We start from the raw sequence: 14,128 nt of genomic DNA, 5'->3' as shown, positions 1-14,128 counted from the left end.
CCACCTACGTCGCTCGAATACATCCAACCGACAGTCGTTTTATACACGTTTTATTACGTGCGCAGAAATTAATGCCAACTGTTGGTCGACTCGTAAGATGCTAATATATATTTAATAAATAAAGCTTAAGGTGGAAATTAATATTTCAAAGTACAACATTTTTGATACTATGCTATTTGAGATAATGGTTACATGAAAGTTTTACGCATTGAGGAAAAGTTGAAATAATCGAAAAATGTAGCAGAGATTGATACATAGAGAAATTTAGATTTCCAAACAATGAAATCCAACTTGAAGATAATTATCAAGTTTCTCTAATCGGCAAAAAATTGGCCTTTCTTTAGTGAGTTTTTAATGATTAAAACAGACACGCCCGAATACCTGTCGAGGATAATAGGGTAAAAGTTAGCGGCGATATCGGGGTCGTTCGAACGCCCACGGGTTGTCCGCGGGTCGTCGATCTAGCACATCTTTAGCACGTAGTGGCGAGAAACGCGGCGTTATCGTCTTATTTATACGATATAAGCCGACGTTGCGGCTTTCACGTAACGCGTGCACCGCCTTCCTTTTCTTCTTTTTCCCTGCCTTAATCTCGTCTATTACGGTACACGCTGGATTTAAACAAGTTCCTTTATTATCGGCCGTGTTTACCAGAGTTCCCCTCAACTTCGCGCTCCGTTACACGCCAGATTTCAATATCAACCCGTGTAACTCGACCTGCCGAAAAAAAACACCCTATCTTACGTTTTCTTGTTCACCGTTGAATCTTCATGTTCGCCAGATCTGCAACCCGGACTAAAAGACTTTATCTAATTCGCTCGGTGATAGCGTTCTTTAGTATACAAGGTGTTTCAAACAGTTTTTTGGATGTCAATTAATTGTACGAAGAGTAAGATAAAGAGAAAATTTCCAAAATATCTACATCTCGACCGATTTACCAATTTTATTATTAGTTCGAAATTAATGCAGGTATAAATAACAATTGACCAAATTGTCCTTTACATTGACCAAATTTTCTAGCAAAATTTTAACCTGAATTTCTTTCTAACTTTTATTTTCTACACAAAGGATTCTAAACTTTGGAACGATAATATAGTTCGATATAACTGGCGTAATTTTATTTACGGAAACGCTTTACAACTTCTATTCCTGAGGGTTCTAACGATTCCAGTTTCTTTAAAATTTGATCAACGCGCGACAAATCAACTTCGTGTATCTATCATATATAAAATGTATAAAATTACTGCAAGCGAAATTTTTAACCGCTTGTTCGGTACAACCTTTCTACGGATAACTCAAAAATTAAATACAGAGTCTTTATGCCGATAAAGAAATCATTCTCCAGCAATTGTTTAACCAATCTTTCCGATACGACGTATAACACAATACAATGTCTATCATTACTTCCGATAAGATCCGACTAGCTGAAAGATTTTCAAGAACATCCGGCAATAATATAGAATGCGATTTTTTCGCGAAGCTACACTTAATGGATCGACGGTATGTATCTCAAGGTGGTGATTTCGACGGGGGTCTAGAGCCTGACGGTAATTTTCCGCGCATTATACCTCTCGTTACACCCACGCGAGCAGATCAACGGTTCAGCTGGCGCGTCTTTAGTTCACAACGTGACTGCGCATTATCGCTTCTATATTACGTCCGTGGGTTATTTTCTGTTCAACTTGTACCCTGTTCCCTTTTATTCCATCGCGGGTTCCACGCTGCGCGTCAAATTGTATGTAAATGATCGCGGCCTTCGATCCAGTTCGACTTTTGCTCGTTAGTTTCGCCAGCTGTGAACAGTAACCTGTCGCTCCGAGCACTTGACGGAAATTAAATGGATTTTGTATTAACCACAACCCTCCTACACTTCTACACTCCTACGCTAGAAAACTGCCAGAAGGATTCTCACCGAAGAACAAATTTTCGAAATGTTGAATATCTTATTACTTTTTGAAGTATCGTCCCTTTAGCTTCGTGATCAATTAAGTTTTATAATTAGATAATCTTATATATTGCCATAACGTTTTTACGTCTTGTAAAAAACACAATAAATTTTGTATCATAAACAAAACATTATTCTATGAAAACTAGCAGTAGACTTCATTTAATACTGGGTTAAGTATTAACGAAAATTGCCCGATTGCTTAATTGTTTCGATACTGGACTTTTTTTAAGGTATAGAAGAAAACTTTTCCTTATAATTGCCTAAAATAAATAAACAATTTTTCTCTGTGATTGGATATAAATCATTCGATTTGTCTACATATTGTGAAAACACGTATTTGCTTAAGGAAAGCTAATATAACGTAAGCGGGCAAATTCTTCTTATTTTTTCTTCTTGCTTCACGATGTTGTAATCCGGTTATACCTATACCTATAATTATCTCCTATCGTTGTAATTGCTCTAAACTTGACAGAAACTAATTTTCCTTCTGTAACACGCGAAACATGCGAAAGAAGGAAAAAGGAATGGGTAACACGACGCGAGGCATTCTATCGAAAGAGTAAGAGGTAGAATTTTTTAGAAGATGGAATTTTAATTTTTAAGAACAATAATCTCGAACGCGACAAGCAAGATTTATGTACGTCCGTTTCCTGATGGAGCAATCATTTATTCTGCTTATTAATTGATTATTCAGTTCCGATCGCGTACAGGAGATGATATATGACTCGGTACATTACTCCGTTAAGAACAGGAATCTACTAGTCGCGCGTGCATAAATTACCAACGTTGATAACGAAACCCACGCATTTTCTTCAGATCTTGTTTTTCTTCATCTGTTCGGTGTCATGTAGTCGACGCCGATACCTGGAACGGCTAAATAAGCCCGGCGAAAAGAGTTTCTTCACACTTTCAGTCAGATAAAAAAAGAAAGAAATTCCCCACTCCGCAGACGATAAATCCGATAACGAAATGAATTATATTCATGAATAATTCCGTGGAGTTCCCATTCCGTGAACCCGAGAAGAAGATCGTTAGTAATCGTTATCATCGTTCAATATATATCGATGCCGAGTAACGCGAGAAATTCTGTTCGCTATAACCAATTATTTATCTTGACGGTTTCTATATAGCATAATAAATATCGAAATAAAAAAACTTGAATTTATGTAGTACGTTCCTATGAATCTTGTGACCACGAAATTAAACGATAGTAAAGACAAATTAATTTCTGTTTAAATGAAAAAGTAAATATACAAGAGATTTGCAATCCCAGTGACGGATTAACTCATCTTCCCTCTAATTTATCTATATACATTGTCGGTTATAGATATATGCATATCTACCTGTTGTATTTATTGGAAAATTCTAACAGATTCTACTGTATCTCGTTTGTTTCAAAAGCAAAAGAGAGAAAAAATATTAAAAATGATCTTTCGCATCCACTTTCCAATCGCATAAATTAATCTGAAAATCGATTTTGAGAACACGCTCTTTATCCACCCGACCAAGCGACACTCGACCAAATGACCAACATGGCGTGACCCAAAGTCTCCAGAACTTTCCCCAGACATGGATCCCCTCCGCTGCTGAAATTTGTATCCAGGCAGGGCGGAGAGGGAAAAAGAGAGATATGCTTGAAAATCCACGTGGCCAGGGTATCCAGAAACGGCCAAGAAAGAATGCGGTTACGCGGCATGCAGGTTGCACCGTTGCATCGAACGATGAAGAATTAGATGAAGATAGAGGAACGTGATGCATGGTCACGATTAGTTCAATAGGCGGGGGCCCATTACAGATAAATGTTTACGAGGGTAGGAAACGATGGTGATACGTGAGCAACAGAAAATAAGTATATTATATACATTACGATCGATCTGCGAAGCTCTAGTCGAGACTGATCCGCGATCAAAATTAGGCGCACGAAAACATTTTACGACGAAGAACGTGCCACATTTTCATATGTCGAGGTAGTGCACAATGCCTCATGAAAGTATTTCAACACTTATCGTAGAAAATTTTTACGTATACACATATACATTTCGAAATTTCATTAATAATATAGTGAATCACGACTATCGTGATCATACTGCTTAACTACTACATGAAAGCTTTCTGTAATAAATGTTTAAATATTTTCGTAAACCACGATAGGTCTTTCTCGTTAATGTTCCCTAAATTGTATAATTGGAAATCTCAATTGAATTAGACGAGCGCGAACGTAAGGGAGATAAATTTCGTATATTAAAGTGACAAAAACTCGTTAGCAGGAGAGAAAAGTTTTAATTAAACGCTTGAGACAACCGCGATCGAAGTACAATGCTAACCTTTGAACCGATGTGCGCAGGAATATGGCGCGATTTTTAAATCTCGATTAAGTAACATTATTGTTATTTAACTCGAACATATTAGATATGTTACCTTTACGACTAGTAGAAAGAATGATTTTAAGAGAGAAAAGATCTATTCGGATAAATGAAATTACGTTGCTAGGTTTCTTTAATTATCAAAACAATGCATCAAACGTAAATTGCTGCACATATATGGTTCGTGTCGCGACAAGTTGCGTGTGTCCAGTTACATCACCCTCTGCCTCGAACGCTAATGTTTGCTTTTCGTCCAACCCGTCGTTCGTTATTCGAAAAGGCTAATCAAATATGATGAACGAACTACGAGTTTTCGTTCGTTTTGATCACATTTATATATAATCGATTCGTATATTACCTCAGAAGAAAATCCACCGATTACAGATATATGTATATGTACACTTAATGCATTCAAAAAAGGCGCTGCTGTTGGTCGAGAAAAAATGGCGGCGAAAGATTACAAGCATAACATAAAAAAATATTTGAACACTTACTTGCGAACCACCCGTTACATCCAGGAACGTTGATGTTCATAGCGTACCGAATGTACGTGAAAACGTATAATTTTGTGAACACACCGCTTCTTCTTAAAGAAACTCGGTCTATACACCATACGCGTTAACTCAAGGCGACACTTTTACCGATTTCTCCGAACGCGCGCGTCTCACGAATTCGACCGTACGAATATTCAAACGTACGCGTTCACCGCAGCGTGTTTTCAGTCCCGGTCAGCTGGTGAAACGAACTGGTGGAATCGGTCAGGGTTCGTCGAGAACAGAGTGGTCACAGTGTAGCTCGTGCCCCGGCAACATCAGCTTCGCCACTATTCCGTGGTTGCACATGTTCCTCGCTATTAAGCAGTCTTCACACTGACCACCACATCTCCGTGCACGTCAACGATCGAGAGTAGCAAAATAATGCACGTTCGATTCGCCGCGGCGACCTGTCACAGTTGACAACGAATCAGAACCATGATATCGATTAACAATATCGATTAATCTTAATCGACTACTAGTAACGTTTAACCTTCCAATTTCCATAGGTATCAACGAGTACCGCTTTTTATTTATCCTATAATATAAGTAGTAATAATGGAAAAGATAGATATTAGTTATTAGTGATATTTTTCTGATATTCGTTCATTCAGAAATCTAACGTACTATGCTAGAGCCTTCTTAGATAATTCGACTAATTGTAAGGTTATTAGTGAAATTTTATAAGTTTCACGACACAAATTGCTAGTATCAATAAATATCTTTGAACAAGAATAACAAATTAGATAATTAAGAAAACTGATATTTTTTCACATACAAATTTTTACAAATTATTTTATTATCATAACAAATAATTATGGAGTTATAAGGGAAAACTCTATAACCTGTAACTCGTTTACTGATATTATTGGTTGGTAAATTATTATTTAAAGTGGGCCTTGATTAGCGCCTCAATGTGAATACTAACAAAATATTGATATCGTGTAAATAAATGTATAATTTCTAAAAAAAATAAAGGAAAAATATTATAGATTTATTTTAAGATAAATTTTGAAATTTGTTACTTTGTATCGATAAGGATAGAAATTAACAAAATGTCCTATATTATATTGCGATCTAATTGAAGGGTTAAAGTCGATTTAGATATACAGCGAAAGTGATCATTAAGCATGTGTTTGCACGGAGGCTTGAAACTAACCATTGTTTTTGTCGAATCTATCACGATTCAATGTTTTCATCTTCCTCGAATTATCGAGCCACCTTTCACGACATAGCACAGTTGATTATCTACGTAGGTTTTGCGGACTTAAATAAGACGACATTCTGGACGATCAAAATATAAGATGAATTCGTGACACGCGGTAATCGTGACAGTTCGGTATGCGCGAACGCGAATTCTTGGCGCGCGACAAACAACGTAATGACCGTCAATGTTAACAGCGACGTGCTTCTACTACCAAGAAAATGAAACTAATCGACGCCACAGCCACGGCGGCGGATAGAACGCGTCTGTCCTCTTCTATTTACACACGAAACTCACGACACACACGTTCCTTCGTACGTTGCGCGTAAAACTGGCATTCCAGGTCAAGCGTGCCTGTCGAATTTTGATTCGTCAATTTGGTGAGGGGGGGGAGACAATGTCACTCTATCCGATGGAACATTCAAATTTCTAAACTGCGCTCTATATTCATAACATGAATTTTATTAAATTTCATTTTTTTATTAAAATTCAAGTAAATTTTTCTTATTAATAAATTTATATGCTTTTATCTATTACATATGTATATATATTTCAATAAAGATTGCAACTTTACGAATGTCAATCGAATTACACTATACCAAGAGTATAGTATACACGCGTATCGATAAAATGCCAAAATTACACTTTCGAGAAGGAAGGATGAAAAAAAAAGAATACTCGGTGAATACCTCCATGCAGAAACACGTTTTATCGATACAACGAATCGAATAAAGAAACGTTCTAAAGTTACCTCTGACCGGGCAGCAGGTCCTCGCCGATTAATCGAACTCGAGGGTTTCTCGCCGCCTCCCGACTCGATTTGCTAACTGATTTTAAAATTATTTTCGTCGATTCGAAAATGAGAGTCGTCGCTGGAACCGAACCGCTGAATCGAACATACAAAAAATGTTATACGCCAAGAGATATAGAAAATATCGGAGATTTTCAATGGAGAACGAACACCGTTTGATGTATGGACCGAATTCACGCGTAAGCTAGACCACGCGATTGTTATTCGATGTGTGGCCGGCCTAAGAAGAGTACTTAGTTCGCGTAGTTGAGTGCGGGCGTAATAAGACTGCCTGCTGACGGCGGTAGCGCGGTTCGTGCCCGCAAGCGGCAGCAGCCAGGGAAGCCCCTCTACCATGGCACTCTCCTGCAACTCCACCAAGCAAGCCAGCCAGCCATCCGTGCCGACTTGCCTACCTACCAGGCCTCAGAGTAGGCCCCGGCACACCGCAGTTCCATCCTGAATCGAAATGGTCGCTTTGCTTTCCATGCTTTGCGCGAATCACGCAAGGCCCTTCGGGCACGCTTCGCTTCGGGGGACCGAAAGGGGTCCCCACGTGCTGGATTTTGCCTCCGGCTGCACGGTCGATAAAGAAGTTTAAAATGTCATATATGTCCCCTGCAACGATCTGGCTAACAGTCAAGGTCCATGGGATAAGCAAGGGATTGTGGTATCGCGACAGGTTATTGAAAATCAGACTGCGGTAATCCGAATCCTCGTTTTACGAGACGATGTCACGTGACAATCTAGATATACAAACCGTTCAGAAGCCACATCGATCAACTGCATTAATTAAAAAGCAAAGAAACGTGACGATGCTGCAAACACTATTTTCTTAAATTTACCTTCGAATCTAGATTGTATATACCATCTTTGTCCCAATAAATAAATTTACGGAAGCAAATCATATGTCGTTTAAGAATTGAAGTTTAATCTTGTACCTATGTAATATGTAAAATTGAGAAATCGATAAGAAATAGTTCCGGTCAGTTTGGTTTCTAAGAGATTCATATGATATTGATAAAGGAGTAAGATTATAACTAGCTTAAAACAGATTAATTCGATTTCACTTTCTTATCGAGAAAATGGCGGTCCGAGCTTCTTTAGATTCTTCAGGAGTATCGGTTTCGTGATTAAAGCCCTCTCGATCGACTCTACCAGCACCTGTTCCTGACTGTACGGCGGAAATGGCATTCCCTCAAGATTATACACATATATAACACCTTGCACATCCGCCGCCACGAGTTGGTTACCATTTGCCGTAAAATCAACCATAATAAATCTGTTGGTGTTGGGTGACGTTGTCACCGACGCAGGTTTGTATATCTTTCGTCTGATATCCCATATACAGATCTCGTTATTGGCGATGCTTACTATGATCGTGGAATGGATGGGAGACCAGGCTGCGTATCGAACGCATGCCATAGTTGTGGACATAGTAATCAGTGGATCTGTCAATCCTTCTGCCCAGATTCGAATGCACCAGTCGGCGCCACAGGTTAGGAAAATTTTTGAACAGAATGGAGAGAACATCATCGAGTAAATTGGTCCATCGTGCGCTAGAAAACTGTCTATATGTTGATATAAATAATTCGTGGAGCATTTGTAGATACAACCTTCGTCCGTACCCACGAAATAAATGGTACTTAAAGTAGGATGCTTCCGTAGTGCCAATGCCCCAGGGCTTCGACTGATTGATATATCGTAAAAGTTACACTGAACAGTCCTAGTGACACCCGGCAACGTTCCCTCTATCCTATAAATCTTCATAATCATCGATGAAGTGAAATCTTCGACGTATCGATAGCAAAACACGCAACCGTCCTGATTGCACGTATAAATTTGTTCTTGGTATTCGTATTGTTCGTCACCTGGCCACCACTGAACTTGCCAGTGCGGAGAAGTCGAAAATGTAGCTTTCTCGCTTCGTCGTACGACATTGAGATCTGGATTGCTTACGTCGATCACCTTGATTTCGCCGTTGTAGTAACCGATAGCAAGTAAATTCGGCCGTTCCCGACTCCAATCGAGGTCTGACACCGGACTATCAAAAGTGTAATAACGAGCCGGTACACCAGGATTCTTCGCAGACCAGAGTAACACCAAGCCATTTTTAATTTCTGAATTAACTCGTGCCCCATATCCTACGGCTAGAATGCTTCTGTTAACGTAATTCCAGCGGAATGAAGATACTGGTCTCCCCGAACTTTCTTCAGAATCGTGAATCCAGAGGAGGTCTGGACTGTACGTGAACTCCAAATCAAGGCTACATGGATCCTGTTTAATCAGGCCGGTGAAACGCTTTTGAGCGTGAATGAAAATGTTGTTCGATATTATACGCTCCATTACTCGTACGGCATTCCGGAAATTGATATGTTGGAATATATATATCTGCTCTTGCTCGGAAGTCTTCTTCTCGTAAATTTTTGATTTCGGTAGTTTAGCTTTCAAAGCCTACGAAAAGAAAATTAAACTTAATTGTTTAGTATGTCTGTAAAGAAAATAAGCCTTTTATGATACTAAAAACTATTCAAACCTTTGGTTGCAACATTTCTTGCAAAGATTCCTTTCTATGCACGACGAGCAAACCATTTTTTTCAATCATCAATTCAGGGGCGCCATAAGCGTCGTACATCACCCAATTATTCACCAACATGCCTTTATTTTTACGTCTCCTTCTGCTGAGGTGTGTTCCTTGAGATTTCGTAAGCACTTGCATAGTTTGGGTTTCGGTTTCTATCAATTTCCTATTCGAACCAGGTCCTATCGTTTTATATTCGTAATTCTCGTTCTGTTCTTTAACCGCTATACCATCTGGCGTAAGTAAATCTGCAGTTCGAGGCTGTTTATCGAAAATGAAGAACGTCTCCGTTTCCCTCAAAGTGAGCGTCACGGTATCGGGTCGAATTAAGAAAATATTTGGATCTTCGCTGAATAGGCCAAAAAATGTCGAGGATGTAATTTCTATTCATTAATGTGAAATTATAATAAAATGTCAATTATCAATTATAATAAAACGTTAATATTAATTCTTTGTGGATCTGATATGTGTATAATTTATTTATACAAGCAGAAGTCATATATGTACATGTTCATGTATATTTTTATTAACATCTTTAAATAATAGATACGTCCCCAAAGAGTCAATACGTATCATAATCCTAATAACAGCCTTAAAATTCTTAAAATACCTTATTTTATAAATTATAAATTAGCTATTTAATGTTTCTAAAACACCTTTTTAAACTACGTATATAAAATTTTATAATATCTAATTATAATACTCGTATCCAAAATTACCTAGGTAGATAAAATTGAGGAGGAACTTTATCTTCATCATCATCAAAATCATCTGTTTGAGTGGATAATAAACTTTCAAACAGAATATCATCCGTTGTCATCGAACCGGAAGGAACTGAGGAGGTTCTGATGATCATAGAGGAACTTTCTTTTACTGCAATGCTTAAACCGGAAAGGATGGACAGTGTACCGACACTGCCGGTCTGGGATAATCCGATTGTTTCGAATGCAGTTATATGTTTCTCGTCAAGCGAACTGTAGGTTGGATGGCTCAGTAATTTTGGAGTGACATCAACGTCATCCTCTATCACGCGGAGTGCCTGACGTTGTTGTAAAATAACTGAGGTTAGGTTTTTGCCCGCGATCTTACGCGTCTTTCCTGCTGCGTTAAGCTTAAACTTCGACGAAATTGGGCTTTCGAATCTGCTGCTTTGATTCCTCGAGGTAATTTGTGGAGATCCTACTTCGTTTACTTTCATTCTAACAAATAATTGTTTTCATGTTGTTATACCTTCTATCACATATCTGTATATACATTTACTAAAACTCGGTAAAAGGTTTCATTTCGTTGATACCTGTAACTGTAGTCGATTATCCACAAGCAAATAGAATAATTATAAAGTATTGAAAATTAAACCATGTATACTTTGGCATTATATCATGCTGAGAACCAGTCTCATTAATTACGCCTTTTATTTTTTACGTTGAATGCTTTTACTTTGTTATTAGACCATTTCGTTATGTTACAATGGAGAACGTATTGAACCGTACAGTCAATTCCATGGTGATAATAGAAATCAATTTTAGTTTTGTCGATATTTTGGACTGTTTATAAAAATTGTTACCTTTTAATTGTACAATACAATGTTAATAAATATACATGAATTTTGAGTAATTTGTTATTGTTCTACGTGTGATTTATGGAAATTATTAATGTATGATTAAATGACTGATTAAATTCATTAATTTATTTATATCTCTTTTCATTTGATGCATTGGCATTAGGATCATCAATTAAGTAATTAATATAAAATGAAAAAATGTTCATTATAAATACACATTGTTTTTTATTATTATATATTTATGTAGTAATATTTTTCATTTAAATTGCACCTATCGCGCGCTCTCTTAGTGTATCTCAGAAGTTAATCGAATCGTATCAAGTGTACAGTTGGTAAAAGGAAATTTTGCGATTGTGTTACGACGTTAATCAAGTAGTGGATTTAAATAACCATATTAAGATTACGGCAGAATAATTGTAACGGTAATCGAAGTTACAGTTGGAAATAATAAAACGCAAGCCGTTCGTACAGGCAATTGTTAGCGATAACATTACCATAGATAAATACAAACGCATTGCTGATAAATCTCTTACGTGTTGTTTCGAACATCCGCTTCGTGAAAAATCATGAAAATTATTGGATAGCACTTGCGCAATTGCGGTTACGGTGAACGTGATATATCAGATCATTTTGGAAGCAGAGTTAAGTTTGCAGAAGAATATATCGCTGACGAAGACTCCACAGTCAAAAGACTAAAGTAAGTGACATGAATTGTGTCAGCAATGGCAGATACAACTCCATTAGTATTTTGATCAGGCTTTCGATCTCTGGTTGCCAAATACCACCTAGTGAACATTAATCGCCGTTCAATATTCAAATAATATTTTCAACAAGTATCATTTCATATGTGACAGCTTATTGCTTTCTGTAGGGAATATACTAGACACAATTAATTTTCCTTGTATCTTGACTTTTGCGTTTCTATCGTGGACATATGATATATGACTTCCGATTACACGGATACATAATACGTCAGACAGTACCAGTGAATTCAGAAAAATACGATGTTAAAATAATTATAAATGGAAATTTCATATTTATACGAACTGCATAATTTTTAATATTTTACGTTTTCAATGAATGTCATTGATTTCTTAAGATAGGTTTTTGACATTTACGTTTATACAAAATGTCAGTGATTTCGTAAAATTGTTTTTCTTTCCATGCGATAGTGTCGTCAGTGTCAGGTGATAAGAAATATACATACATTGTTCAAATCTTTATATTGTTGTATATCAATACAAATTAATGTTATACAATTTTCACTTTTACTTGTTAAGTTATATGTGGAAGCATTTTAAATAAACAACCTTGTGAGTTTTGATATCTTGTAAGCTCTTGTTAAGATCAATTGTATTTCCATTAAGAGTTCTTCGATATGAGTGCCACAAGGGAACAAGCAGGGCCATCCAAACCATGGGATTCTACTGCAGAAGAAAAAGAAAAGGATAATCGAACTTTTGAATGCAATATATGTCTTGATACTGCAAAAAATGCTGTTATCAGCATGTGTGGTCATTTATTTTGGTAAGGATATTGTCAATACATTACACATTTACAATATCTTTGTAGTAACAGATATCATATCATACATTTATATATGTACTTATTTGTATATTTAGTTGGCCTTGTCTGCATCAATGGTTGGAGACACGTCCAACACGACAAATGTGTCCTGTCTGTAAAGCTGCGATCAGCAAGGATAAAGTCATTCCATTATATGGACGTGGAGATACAAAACAAGAAGATCCAAGGTATATTATATTTTTGTTTCTTATAATTATATATGATCGATTTGACAACATATTTAATGTTATATTTTATTGTTTTAGGAATAATGTTCCACCACGCCCTGCTGGACAAAGAACAGAACCTGAAAATAATATTGGATTTTCTAGTTTTGGGTTTGGAGAAGGTTCTTACATGTCATTTGGTATTGGAACATTTCCATTTGCATTTTTCACATCTACATTTAACTTCGGGGAAACACGACCAACCGCAGGTAAAAATGTTCTTCACAAACTAACCTTATGTGTATGATTACTGTCTAATAAGATTGAATTAAAATATGTATTTTTACATAGCTGCTAGAGGAACACCGCAGTATGAAGAAGAACAATTCCTTTCGAAAGTATTTCTATGGGTGGCTTTGATATTTGTTTGTTGGCTCTTGATGGCGTAACATTTTGTTAAACCATATTACTTGCTCCATATCTTGTAATCCTACACCACTTGCTGAATTGATTCATTACATTTTTATTAATACATCGATCTTTCCTCGTTTGTGTAATCGTTTGTTACTCGCTACAGTAACTATACCTGCTTGAATAAACAAACGGATTTTGTCAGAGCTATAATAACACTTTTATTTGTGCGTATACACGTATATACACATGTATTTTATTTGTACATAAGTATATTCAAGCAGATAGTTTTCTTGTTTTTAGGATTTCCGAAACTTATTCTTATGATATTTATGTATATATCACCTTTAGATACGTAAGATATATCTACTCTATGCAAAACATTTACGATTGGTTTAAGAAAAAAAACCTAATGATTACATTTATTATATCAACGTGGACCTATGCGGTTTTTACTAATTATTAATATAAATAGTGTATATATAATCTATAGTTTTTTAAACAGATTATTAACAAACGCAAATTAAACAAAATAAAAATAAATATATCGCTATATAATATATAATACTGTAATATATCATTATTATCAATGAAAGTATGTATACTAGTAGTTTATAAATCTAGCTTATTTATTTTTCTGCTTTTATTTGTATTGCGGTTATGGAAATAGAAGGAAAGACAATTACAAAACCGGAAAATTATAATTATATAGTCAAAGAAGCCAAGATTTTTGTATTCTTATTCAATGAGTGACAAATCATTATACTGAATGGATACCAACATTCCATATACAGTAATATTGACACTGGAAAGTTGATTGACTTGAAAGTGTAGCGTTTTTAATTTAATTTAATATCGTTGTCATTCGTTAAATATAATTCTTATAAATTTAAATTGAAATAATTTTTAAAAATCTAATATTGTAAACTGTCTTACATGTTTATTTAATATATTGCTGCTAAAATAAATTAGAGGTGAAAAAATGTAACTAACGTTCTTTTAAT

The 14,128-nt window shown here is 36.2% G+C and overlaps 3 protein-coding genes across 6 annotated transcripts in view; 1 reads left to right on the top strand and 2 right to left on the bottom strand.

The window, feature by feature from the left end:
- Window positions 1-7,628, bottom strand: part of LOC139985758 (uncharacterized) — an 88,106-nt gene extending 80,478 nt beyond the window's left edge. For 2 of the 3 annotated variants that reach the window (XM_072000475.1, XM_072000473.1), the window contains exons 1-2: window positions 6,800-7,628; window positions 4,806-5,254 (exon numbers count right to left, since the gene is read on the bottom strand). Coding sequence is in view for 2 of the 3 variants with exons in the window: in XM_072000473.1 (XP_071856574.1) it covers window positions 4,806-4,845 (40 nt within the window). In the remaining variant the exon portion in view is untranslated. Of the gene's footprint in view, window positions 1-4,805; window positions 5,255-6,003; window positions 6,554-6,799 lie in introns of those variants that run through there. The other variant, XM_072000474.1, reaches the window with a different exon arrangement.
- Window positions 7,629-7,747: 119 nt separating this feature from the next.
- On the bottom strand, window positions 7,748-10,951 carry LOC139985757 (dynein axonemal intermediate chain 4). The gene is made up of 4 exons (XM_072000472.1): window positions 10,714-10,951; window positions 10,139-10,618; window positions 9,375-9,768; window positions 7,748-9,292 (listed from the first exon to the last, which is right to left on the bottom strand). Exons 2-4 carry the CDS (start codon window positions 10,615-10,617, stop codon window positions 7,913-7,915), a joined length of 2,253 nt encoding a protein of 750 aa, XP_071856573.1. The 5' UTR covers window position 10,618; window positions 10,714-10,951; the 3' UTR covers window positions 7,748-7,912.
- Window positions 10,952-11,337: 386 nt separating this feature from the next.
- Window positions 11,338-13,409, top strand: LOC139985767 (E3 ubiquitin-protein ligase RNF185). Of its 2 annotated transcripts, none has more exons than XM_072000491.1 (5): window positions 11,338-11,677; window positions 12,348-12,507; window positions 12,603-12,734; window positions 12,813-12,982; window positions 13,065-13,409. In XM_072000491.1, exons 2-5 carry the CDS (start codon window positions 12,359-12,361, stop codon window positions 13,160-13,162), a joined length of 549 nt encoding a protein of 182 aa, XP_071856592.1. In that variant the 5' UTR covers window positions 11,338-11,677; window positions 12,348-12,358; the 3' UTR covers window positions 13,163-13,409. The 2 variants fall into 2 exon arrangements, with proteins under 2 accessions (XP_071856592.1, XP_071856593.1); XM_072000492.1 differs by lacking the exon at window positions 11,338-11,677 and adding an exon at window positions 11,716-12,167.
- Window positions 13,410-14,128: the final 719 nt, after the last annotated feature.

This window comes from Bombus fervidus, chromosome 3, assembly GCF_041682495.2.
Source record: "Bombus fervidus isolate BK054 chromosome 3, iyBomFerv1, whole genome shotgun sequence".
NCBI lineage: Eukaryota > Metazoa > Arthropoda > Insecta > Hymenoptera > Apidae > Bombus > Bombus fervidus.
Note: the sequence above shows the minus strand (reverse complement) of the source record. Positions and strands in the feature narration are given on the sequence as shown.

What these genes read in the sequence shown, in the direction of transcription:
- LOC139985757 (XM_072000472.1), bottom strand. Translation starts at nt 10,617, where the DNA reads ATGAAAGTAAACGAAGTAGGATCTCCACAAATTACCTCGAGGAATCAA. An exon ending in CCTCAATTTTATCTACCTAG is followed by an intron (nt 9,769 to 10,138) that starts GTAATTTTGGAT and finishes TGGCCTATTCAG; the next exon opens with CGAAGATCCAAATATTTTCT. An exon ending in AAGAAATGTTGCAACCAAAG is followed by an intron (nt 9,293 to 9,374) that starts GTTTGAATAGTT and finishes TTCTTTTCGTAG; the next exon opens with GCTTTGAAAGCTAAACTACC.
- LOC139985767 (XM_072000491.1), top strand. Translation starts at nt 12,359, where the DNA reads ATGAGTGCCACAAGGGAACAAGCAGGGCCATCCAAACCATGGGATTCT. An exon ending in ATGTGTGGTCATTTATTTTG is followed by an intron (nt 12,508 to 12,602) that starts GTAAGGATATTG and finishes TTGTATATTTAG; the next exon opens with TTGGCCTTGTCTGCATCAAT. An exon ending in GGAAACACGACCAACCGCAG is followed by an intron (nt 12,983 to 13,064) that starts GTAAAAATGTTC and finishes ATTTTTACATAG; the next exon opens with CTGCTAGAGGAACACCGCAG.